Source organism: Solea solea, chromosome 19, assembly GCF_958295425.1.
Source record: "Solea solea chromosome 19, fSolSol10.1, whole genome shotgun sequence".
NCBI lineage: Eukaryota > Metazoa > Chordata > Actinopteri > Pleuronectiformes > Soleidae > Solea > Solea solea.
Window position 1 is genome coordinate 17,131,255 of NC_081152.1, and position 11,847 is coordinate 17,143,101.

Here is an 11,847-nt window from a genome sequence, read left to right on the forward strand (position 1 = left end):
TCTTTTGAGAGCCAAAAATGACAAGGGAAGAAATGTGGGCTGCTTTTAATCTTGATTTATTTTCCTTGTTACCTCTAATGAGAATTTATTGTCTATTATGTCATGATGAAATAGCATTTTCCAGCCACTCATTAAACTGTGTTCATACTGAAAGATGCTGCAAAGCTCAAGACTACATTTCTTTGTTTACATTCAGAGCCAAACTTGTTACTTAAGCATCCCCATTAATACGATGTGTAAAAGCTACGGCCAGTGGACATGTGACTGTGACACAGCGACTGACCCCGTGACCAATGAGAGGTTATCACATGACCACAGTCAGACAGCACAGAGCCAGGACCCTGAAGCCCTGGAGTTTTACGAGCACACTTCATTAAGGCTGACGCCTCCTATCAACCTCCTCATAAATGACGTGGATCAAAAATGACTTTCACACATGGCCAGTGAATCAGAATCTCAAAGAGTTGGACTTAGATGACATGATCAATAACGTTCACAAGGAGAAAGCCACTGCTTCTTACTGGGGTTTGACGAGGCTGTTGGTGGCTTTGTGCTCCCTTTAGTTCATGTTTATTCACGTGAATGTCCAAAGATACCGTATGGTACGCAAGAAGTGCCCATCCAACCAATCCAACTTGTGGGAGCTGCTTCTGGAAGCGTGGGGTGCAATTTCTCCAGATTACCTCAACAAATTAACAGCTAGAATGCCAAAGGTCTGCAATGCTGTAATTGCTGCAAATGGAGGATTCTTTGACGAAAGCAAAGTTTGATGTAAAAAAAATCGTATTTCAAATACAAATCATTATTTCTAACCTTGTCAATGTCTTGACTCTATTTTCTATTCATTTCACAACGTATGGTGGTGAATAAGTGTGACTTTTCATGGAAAACACAAAATTGTTTGGGTGACCCCAAACTTTTGAATGGTAGTGTACATACTTGACTCATTTGCAGTGATATTCACATCTTGTCACACCAGGACATTGTGGGGACTCATGTTGCATTACTGATTACGGATTTTAAATAAACTAAACCTACTAAATGTAACCCAGGTTGAAAAATATAAATGAATAGTGCCACAGGTGTTTTAACAAACAATTTAATTAGAGACACTAAAAAGAAATAATAATAAATTAAGTAACGTTGAGATACTTCCGGGTCGGGTGATGTCACTTCCTGTTATTTCCTGGTCACTAAAGTCACTTCCTCTTTTCCAGCTTTCCACCTGTGAGCCCAGATGAACACGTCACACACACGTGTGTGTGGGTCTCAACCCATCCCACACTAACGACCTGTATGTGTGGAGAACTTTCACCAGTCAGTGGTGAGTTGTTGATTTCTCTTTTGAGTTTGACTTGGGTTGATTTTAAGTCCTGACTGGAACAGTCAAGCTTTTTTTGTTTTTGTTTGTTAGCATTTTGTATGTTAGCCCAGTAGCTTTCTGTTTGTTAGCATGCTAGCATTTATTTGTATGTTAGCAGTTGCCAACCACAACTGTCATAAAACAGTAGCAGTGACAGAAAGTAGCAGCTTGAATTAAGTGACACACACACACAAACACACACACACATATTTTAAGGATTTATCACGTAGAAGTTTCAGGTAAGCCCTCTTCTTCTTCTCTCGATCTAACTCATGTGTCGCACACATAACGCAACTTTCCTCCAGTGATACGACATTCAAGCTCTTCACTTTGACTATTTAAAGAAAACGGCATACATTTTGCGCCTCAGCAGGATTCATGTTGTGGGATTTTTGTGAAGTAGCATCTTTGTAATCTTATAAATCTTATGAATTGTGTCTTATTCAGTTTGAACAACAAAAAAGGGAAAAGGGACAAAACAAGGTATGAGTATGAGGTAGCATTATAAGCTTAGAAAGGTTTATTTATTTCTTTTTTGTTCATTTGTTCTCATTTCGGTTTATATTCTGTGACATGTGGCAGCTTTTAATTTTCTTTTTAATAATGTTTTGTTAGATGTGTGAAGCCAATCTTACAATAAATGAATCACCATCAAAACAACTGTTACTTTTGGATAAAGAACACATTTTAAAGCCCCAACATGTTATCATTTAGTAGTGTAGCTTTAACTAAACGGCTTGATATTCTTACAAAATTAACATTTAGAACATAATGAAGCCTGATATTGTTTATTTATTTAAGGATTTAATATTGTTATCTGCAGGGAAGGAGCCAGCCAAAGTCTCTAACTTCAGTGTGGTTCCCACACACCCAAACATTTGGATGCCATAAATCCTCCTCGTCATTGGGTTTTCATGCACCACTAATTTACACTGAGATGCACAGTGGCTGTAAATGGTTTTCACTGTTTCTTGCAGATGATAAACATTTTGATAGGATAGAGGGGAGGGGGGGAAAAAATGAACCAAGACTTAAGCTTCATTGTTTTTTTTTCTTTCGGTCTTGAACTAATTCTCCCCAGTTGTAAATTACAGAGAAAATTATCTGCTATCAGGAAACTCCCTCACAGTGTGTGTGAGTGTGTTCATCTGGGGCTTTTTTGTGGTTACTTAAGTGTGTGTGATGCATTGTCAGGGGTGTGGGGGGGGGGGAGAGAAACTCCCCAGGATAATCCCTGCTGTCAGATTAAAGATGGATTGAGGTAAACCAGAGATAGTCTGGTGTTACAGAAAGATGACATCATGCAGGGTTTCTCAAGTTCCAGCGAAGAGAGGAGGGTAAGAGGGACAAAGAGAGCGGAGAGCCGATAGAGAAGAAAGAGTGTTCTCTTGTTTTATCTCGAGATTGCATACCTTTTCTTCTCTTTAAATCACTTCTCTGGTTCACTGAAAGCACTTTATAAATAAGTAGTACCTGACAGATATTGCCTTTGTATCTCCAAAATGTCACCTCTCCTCCACAAAGAGAGAAAGTGGTTTCTTTCTAAATGACCAAAGTGGCTTATTGGCATTCCAGCTTAAACTGCTTTTTATCTGCAAACATATTATTTGATTTTAAGGTGGATTTATCAGTGAGTTTCAGTGTGTGTGTGTGTGTGTGTGTTCATAACTTGAAAATTCGAACTGTTTCTTTTTCTTTCTTTCAATTCCTTTGGTAGGCTCATGTGTTTTCTTGGTATGTGAATCATTACCAGAAATGAGGTTTGCGGTTGGCTTCAGCCATAATGGGTTCCATTTGCCATTTTAACAGATTTTCTAATCGGCTTTTCTAAAGGAGTGGTGTGATGGATGAGAGCTGAACACATGCTCCATGCTGCCACCAGACCACGGCTGGATATGCAAATTGTTAGTCATAGAAAGTCATGGAATAATTATTATTAGATGTTTGTTGATCTTTTTTCAGTCAGAGCCACATCCATCTTTTATGATGGATGGGAATCCGAGATCTCAACTCCATGTGCCCTCTTTTTCATGTATTTCCTTATCATATCCTTTTACTTAATTGTATGTTTAACTTCAAAGATTTTTTTTAAATCTAAAACATGCATATGAATAATGTGAAGGAGGAAAGGTTCTATAGAAGATGGAGTGTATAAATACATAGGGAGAGATGATGCCAAAGTTCAGAAGACAAAAGAAAAAAGAACCAGAAGACAGACAAAAGAACTCTACCCAGACAGTGATTAGTATCCTATATTTCTTTTCATTAAAATCTCATTTGCATTTTCTTTTTTTTTCCTCCCACTGGGCTGCAAGTGTTAGGAAGTGGTCAAATGCATCCACACATGTCATGTTTCGGTGGTCCCCTTTGTCGCTCTCTCTCACTCATTTCACTTGCAAAAATGACTCAGGAAGTTCAGTTTCTCCTCTGCAGAGACACTCAGTAATTGACAAAATGTTCTTTTTCCTCTTTGGGCCATTGTTTTACTCTTAAGTCTTCCTGCCGAGCAACGAGCGAAGGTAATTGGTTGGGGAACTTTCTTTAATTGGGTCAAACATTTAACCTCCTTCATCAAACACACACTCCCACACACCAGCAATTTTTATTAGGACTACAAGTCGGTGCCACATTCAAAGTCACTTAAATCACCTTTCTTAATGACATTTGGACATAGTTGAATTGCTGCCATGTGATAGGTATGTTAAGATATTTCCATTAAAGCAGATGAATTAGGTTTATCACCAGTGAGTTTGGTTTGAATAATGTGAAATTTGTGTGTACGGGGTACATGATTGCTTACAGCCTGTGCAAATTAAGCTTTCAAATTGGCGGAGATGCTTATTACCATGACAACAGTAACAAGTTCAGGGACACATTTCATGATTTTTGGCCACACGGCAGCTTGACTGAGAGGCACTGTTCCCATGGAGTTGTTCACTGAGATGGAATGACGGTGGGAAAGTTGACTGTTAACTGACTGTTAGTCAAAAAAAAAAAAAAAAAAGCAAAGAGAAACACAGAAAAACTTTAGAAACAAGTCAAAAGAAGGTAAGAGTCGTAGAATAGAATCTTATGGCAAATGCATGATTGTTACACAAATGATCACTTTCATTTTGTCTCAAATAATGATAGGAAAGAGGAAAAATAAGTCTGGAATGTGTCCACAAAACTGTTGCCTTGATGACATTTGTTCAAAAAGTTAAGAATGTCAATTGAAAAATATGTGCTGAAAAAAATTCACCTGTAAAACTTCCATTTGGTCACTTTATGTATGTTTATTTAAAAACAACCTATTGCAATGATTTGTACTAATAACATGATGTTCCTAGTACAAATTGTCATCATTGAAGAAATGACTGTCTTCATTGACAATGGATTAACTTGATATTACAACACACTGCACAAGAACACAATAATATTTAAATCACTGGACCTTTATTGCAGCAAAAGTTTGACAAGAAAAAGTGAGTCCAGAGGTTCACCATCTTAATTTAGTGAGTTATACTAACATTTTTTTTCTAATTAGCACTGAAGCTTTTGAAAATATTTCTCCAAAAAGAGTTGGCAAATTCTTCAATCACTTCTTCAAAGAAATGACCTTCAGTGAAAACGTCTCTGCTCGTGTCTGCTGTGAGATTAACTGGAATTAGCAGCAAATGTATAAATGGTTGTTGATGTCATTCTGGACTCACTGTCAAAAAAAACTTTCAGCTGCAGTCTTCCATTGTCTGTCCGCCTTGTTCACGTTTGGTGCTCGACACGGTCATCTATCCAACCAAAGCAATCTGGAAAAAAGATGGGACACATTGGCAGTGGATGGAATGAAATATAGTAATGGACTGAGGCTAGACAAGCAGGCAGACTCTCACACACTTACAAATGCACGCACACATGTACACAAAGTTAAAGAAGACAAAGGGGAAGGTAAAAGGGGGACACTGAAAATAGGCCGACGCACTAAATGTCATTGTGTGCCTGAATGGACCAAGACATTAAACACGATTGATGTCATTCACCAGGCAGACATTTTGCTTGCACATTAGATAAGTTACAAAAATGAGCCTGGGAATGAAACTGAGAGCTTTATTTTGGATCAAACATGAGCTTGTTGCACTAGAAAATCCTCATGTTTGGGTCGATGTACAATAAACTGGATGTTTATGAATAGGGTAGCTAGGAAATGGGTGTTAAGACAGGAGGCCAAGTGCTGTTCTCACAGATGCTAGTGACAGTTTTTCTGATGGAACTGTCAACCAAAGTGATTTTGGGTGAGAAACATTCTTGCTCTTCAGTATGACCTGCTGAGAAACCAATTTAAGCGATAGGACCCAGATAGAGATTGGGGGTATTTTGTGAGCTTGTCTCGGTGTGGGATACTTTTTTGTGAATGGGCCACTTTTCACAGTGAGGGGGAATTTAAGAGCAAATAAAATTGAAAGAGAGCAAAATGGAGATGCTTTCGGCAGCATTAAAGTTTGAAAAGCAAAAGCCTCTGGGCTTTACTAATCAACCAATACTCCAGAGCTATACAATCGTTTGAAATACTGCCTCTGTTGGCTTTTGGTATAAAACTTGGATATTTTGCTGAATTTTGTTGTCATGGAAACTTACTGTGCACATGTCTCAGTTCATTTTGTGAACCAGATTTGATATTTTAAGTGTTTGTGATGAAGAACAGTCGAGGACAAGTGAGCACAACTTAAACTCAACAGATGAGATTGGACTCTGACAGTGGACGGTCACTGCGCTACAAGTGTGAATTGCCGTCTGACAGAGAGCGAGACACACACGAGACCATATATTTATTCACGAGTGGGAGTTGTACGACGAGACAGACATTTGTCAGCTAAATTTACCTGTCACACTGTAGACACCCAAACAATCTGGGCTTTTGTAAATGGACTCAACACAACAACTTATCAAGATTGCTGCAGCACTTTTGACAGAAGGTTAAATGATACAAAGTAGAGAAAAAAAGCTGTTTTCTTGACTCTATACTTTGACCAAAAACTAAAGACAGTTATTGGAGCCACTTTTCCCCAAAGTAAAAGTTGTAATAGTGGTGGACACTTTTTTCTAGCTGCACTCTCTGATGTTTGACCCCAAGGTTTCATCATTCAGTCCAAACGAATGCTGAGCTTCTAATGCTACCTCAGTGTCTACATGTACATCCCACACCTGACAGGTACAAATTAGTTAAAGGGATAACAGGAACGTCTCCAGGTCATCAGGAGTCAGGATCATTGGTGAGGAAGGTAAAGATCCGTTGAATAAACTGGACAAGTCAAGCTTGATGCAGCCTGCAGATGGGATAAATAAACAGACAGAGAATAAGTCAGTGCCAGCAGGGTTAGTGGAGAAGGTGGAAAGTAAATTAGGGGGAAGTGAAAGGGTGGCAAAGGGAAAGAGCATTGGACATTATCAAGCTTCCTCTGCTAGTAGGTGCCAAACTGTTTGGCAGAAATTGAGATGGTAGAAATTGGCCGGTGTAGAGGTGGCGGATGGGATTTATGGGGGATGGGAGTCGTGAAATGTTGATTGCAGTGGTAACTTTGGCCAGGGCATCAAACCGAGATGTCTTAAGCAGCAGAGACAGAAGCAGACAGGGACAAGGGAGATTGGATGTAGGGGAGGGTTATTTATCAAACCTTCTTCTCAGCTGCATTCAACCCTGCAGACTTAACAACATGTCAGAGGAGTGGCGGTGACATGACGAGGGAAGATGGAAATGAGAAAGTGCAGGTGTCTGTGGGTTCAGAGCAGGAGTAAGAGGAACTCTAGTGCTGTCGGTAACAGTGTCTAAGATAATTATATGGATATCTACATAAGATAATGAAATACTTGTAAGGGTGAATAAATATATGATTTACTATTAAAATGATGTTCATTTTTTACGATACCATCTCCCTGCTATATTATCCTGCAAGAATATTTGCTGACTTTTGCTTTATATATGGAAATGAGAGAATGACTCAAGCAAAATGTGTCAGAGAATAAAACAAAAATAATCACAAGACAAGGAAAACACAACAGTCAATAAAAAACAAAAACACTAGTGGGACTGTGAGTAGAAGACGTTGTCGTGTGCATGCACAAGAAGGATGGTAATGGGCAGGTTAGCATACACTCAATTTTATTTTTCATTTAAGGGCCACAAGTGGAACACCACTTCAACCCATGCTGGGCCTGGATAGATGAGGGTTTAAAATGGCTGTCAGTGCACTGCACTTTCAAGGTGCTTCTGCTTTTGTGGCGGTTGGGTAAAAAAGTCATCAACAGTAACCACTGTTGGGGGCTGTTTTTTGTCTGTTGAAGCCTCAGCCGCTGTGCAATGTAAACAACAGACACTATGTTATGCAGTTATCTGTAAACCATTATGCAATTTTGTCTTTTTTGATTTTGCTTTATTTTAACTTCATCTGTTTAGTCTATTGTTCATCACCATATTTTCTTTAATACCACTGGTTGGTTTGATGGTTGGTGGTGTTTTACAGATGTTGGCATCCATAATGCTGTGATACAGGCTCTTTCTGGATTTAATCACTCACTAGTCCTTTTCAACTGTCCTTTGATGCGTCAAAAAGAATGTGCCAAGTTCTCAAAAGTTATAGGCTCTGGAGTGCAGGAGACTTGGATGAAAATGTCAGAATTCTAGAAAGAGAAGGTGAATATGATGCAAAGGAAAGACAGGAGGGCAGTAATTCATTCATGTATTCATCCCTTTACCACTTTATCCTCCAAATGAGGGTTGTGGGGGCGGTGGTGAGACATAGCTGACATAGGACGAAAGGTGGCGTATACACCCGGCACAGGTCAACAGTCCACAGGCAAGTTGAACACTCTAAATTGACCATAGGTGTGTGAGTGTGAGAGTAGATGGTAGTAATTCAACCATATAACATTTCTCAGGATACATTTGCACATCAGTTGTACATTCTATAGATTACTGGGGCTTTGATCTGTGCTCTTCATTGAGTTCCTATGGGGATTTCTGCATTATTTTTCCACAGTTTTTGTTACAGTGATTACTTGAAAAACCATAGCACACCATTCTCAGTGGAACCACATGTTTTGATGTATGATTCGCTAGGCTTTCCTCAAAGCCTTTGATTTTTTTTTTTTTCACACCACCACTAACAAACTGATCTCTGTGACTCGTCTCTTTCCCTCTTTCTTGTTTTAACGGCACCTTGCATCCATTATGTTGCATTACTGCCATCTTCTGGAGTTTGAAAACTCTTCCAATACCCAGTCCATCACAGACTGAACATGTCTTCTTCTTATCCCCATCTTGGTCCTATTCTCCCCGTTTCCTTTTCCATTCATCCATCTATCACCTACATCGTGTTCTGCTCGATGAACACCATAAACAAGAACATCAAAGGTAGATCTGACTTTGATTTGTATTCCAAAAAAGTTCCTAAAAAGGAGGAACTTTGAACTTGTTGAAGGACAACTTTGATTTGTGTAAACGATTGTGATTACGGACTTCAAAATGTGATTGGGAATGTTGAACTGTGGAGGTCAGCATTGCACCTCTTAGTGTACAGTCTGTCGGCACTTAGTGGAAGAAGAACAAGAGAGTAATAAGTGCCAGGGTTCCTTGCAGCAGATCCTCATCATGTCTATGAACAAGAATTCTGAGTCGGTCAAGGTGGTAGTACGGTGTCGCCCCATGAATGAAAAAGAGCGGACTGCCAAATTTGAAGGAGTGGTCTCTGTCAATGTAAAACTGGGCCAAATTATTGTGAGGGACCCCAAGAAAGCTTCAGACAGTGAACTCCCAAAAGTTTTCACTTTTGATTCTGTGTACGACTGGAATTCCAATCAAATAGGCTTGTATAATGAAACCATCAGGCCCCTGGTGAATTCAGTCCTTCTTGGATTCAACGGGACCATCTTTGCCTATGGACAGACGGGCACAGGGAAGACTTACACTATGGAGGGAGTGAGAAATGATCCAGAGAGGAGGGGGGTAATCCCAAGCTCGTTTGATCACATCTTCACACACATTTCACATTCCCAGAATGAGCAGTACCTGGTGCGGGTATCATATCTTGAAATCTACCAAGAAGAGATCAGAGACCTGCTGGCGAAGGACCAGTCCCAGCGTCTTCAGTTGAGGGAGAGGCCTGACACGGGTGTGTATGTTGAAGGCCTTTCTTCATGTGTCACCAAGAGTGTGTCGGAAATCAAGCATGTCATGTATGTGGGCAGCAAGAATCGTTCAGTGGGTGCCACAAACATGAACGAACACAGCTCAAGATCTCATGCCATATTTGTCATCACTGTTGAGTGCAGTGAGTTGGACGCAGATGGGAAAAATCATATCAGGGTTGGCAAACTGAATCTGGTGGATTTGGCTGGTAGTGAAAGACAGACAAAGACCGGTGCAGAAAGGGAGAGGCTTAAAGAAGCCACAAAGATCAACCTGTCACTTTCTGCTCTGGGGAATGTCATATCAGCTCTGGTGGATGGCAGGAGCAGCCACATCCCCTACCGGGACTCAAAGCTCACACGTCTGCTTCAGGACTCACTTGGGGGTAATGCTTATACTGTCATGGTCGCCAACATTGGCCCAGCATCCTATAACTTAGAGGAGACATTGACAACACTGCGCTACTCTTACAGGGCAAAGAGTATTAAGAATAAACCATGCATTAATATCGACCCCAAGGACAATATGCTGAGACAGTTTCAGGAGGAGATTGCCAAGCTCAAAGAACAGCTGCAGGAACGCACAGTAAAGAACAAAAAAAGGAGACAGAAGAGGGGGGGTGGGGAAGGGGACAATGGTGAAGGAGGAGGAGAGATTGACTACGATGAGGAAGATGGGAACAACGAAGATTACTGGCAGGAGGAGCAGGACAAGTTAGAGAAAGAAAGGAGGGCCATCATGGCAGATCACAGTCTGGTGGCTGAAGAGAAAGTTCAGTTGCTTAAGGAGAAGGAGAAGAAAATGGAGGACTTTAAGATTGAGAAAGAGGCCCTCGCAATGCTTGCAGCCAAAATAAAGGCAATGCAGAGTAAGCTTCTAGTTGGTGGGAAGACCATAGTGGATCACACCAACGAGCAACAGAAAATGCTAGAACAGAAGAGGCAGGAAATCTATGAACAGAAGCAGCGAGAGCAAAGGATGCAGAAGTGGATGGAAAGTTGTGACAATGACACTTTGGAGCTCAAGGAGACCTACATCTCCTTGCAGCAGGAGGTTGATATCAAAACCAAGAAGCTCAAGAAACTGTTTGCTAAGCTGCAGGCAGTAAAGGCAGAAAACAATGACATCCGTGAGGCACACATCGAGCAACGCCAGGAGCTGGAAGAGACCCAGGACAAGCTCACCAGGAACCTCAAACTCAAACATCTGATCATTGAGAACTTCATTCCCCTACATGAGAAAAACAAAATAGTCAAAAGAGTTTACTTTGATGAGGAGGATGGGCATTGGAAAAAGAAACTCATTCCACATTTAGAGAATAGACACCAGATGTCCATGATAATGAAGCCACGCATGAGGAAAAAAAAGGGGAAAAAAGAAAACATCCTAATCTTGGATATAGACCCTCCAACACAGTATACTAAAGAGTATCAGGAGCCAATTGTTGCCCCAAAGCTAGCAGCAGCTTTGAGGGACATCCTCAGAGATGAAGACGAGATCCAGATTGATGCATCAGGCTTCAATAGCTGTTTTGAACCAATTCCACCCACTGGTGCTCTGCGCAAGAAAGCAAAAGATGGTCGACCGAAAACTGGCAAGAAGTCGAGATCTCCAATCTCCCCTATTTATCCACAACCCCGTGGCCTGGTACCCAAGTGACAACTACTTTTAGCCTCAGGATTGTCGATATAAACTGCACTCACGTGAGTTTTAGACTCAGTTTCATATTGATTGAAGCTGAGGCCTTTTTCTACATGTCAAGCCTCTCAAATGTTGGAGAAGAGTAACAGCAGGACTTGGAAAAGCTCTTTATTTCTAACTTACATGACTAAAGCAAGTACAGAGCACTCCAAGAGCCATCAATACTTACACACAATACACACTACAAAGAGTGAAAAAAATAGCCATATTCGCTTCCTTAGGTTTAGTGGTTTTGAGTAATCCTGCTGACAGAAAAACATGTAACTCTCAGATTTCTGGTTAAACAAATTGAGAAAAAACATCTTTACCACAATTACATGGTTTTGTTTTGTTTTTGATACACCAGACTTGTGTAGACTTTTGAATGATGTTACTCAGCTTCTTGCCTGCTGTGCACTCTGTATGTCAAAATCTGATTTGCTGTCACTGCTGCGACCATGAAAAGCTCAGCTGTGCCCAAATGTCCTTGGCTAACGGTTCCTTTGACTTGCCAGTCAGGCCGTCAGCTGTCTTCCCCCTGCTATTCAAATTCCCTGTATGGACACTAGATGGAATTTGGGAAGTGATCCATTGTGTTATTCAAAGTTAGACTGAATGGTTACTAGTATGTCTACTTCTTCACTAA

The 11,847-nt window shown here is 40.5% G+C and overlaps 1 protein-coding gene across 1 annotated transcript; it reads left to right on the forward strand.

Annotated features, from left to right (window-relative positions):
* Window positions 1-8,969: 8,969 nt before the first annotated feature.
* On the forward strand, window positions 8,970-11,180 carry LOC131446673 (kinesin-like protein KIF3B). The gene has a single exon (XM_058618056.1). The coding sequence runs from the start codon at window positions 8,985-8,987 to the stop codon at window positions 11,178-11,180; it is 2,196 nt and encodes a 731-aa protein (XP_058474039.1). The 5' UTR covers window positions 8,970-8,984.
* Window positions 11,181-11,847: the final 667 nt, after the last annotated feature.

Excerpts from the sequence above, each read along its gene's own strand:
- LOC131446673 (XM_058618056.1), top strand. The coding sequence starts at position 8,985 with ATGTCTATGAACAAGAATTCTGAGTCGGTCAAGGTGGTAGTACGGTGT.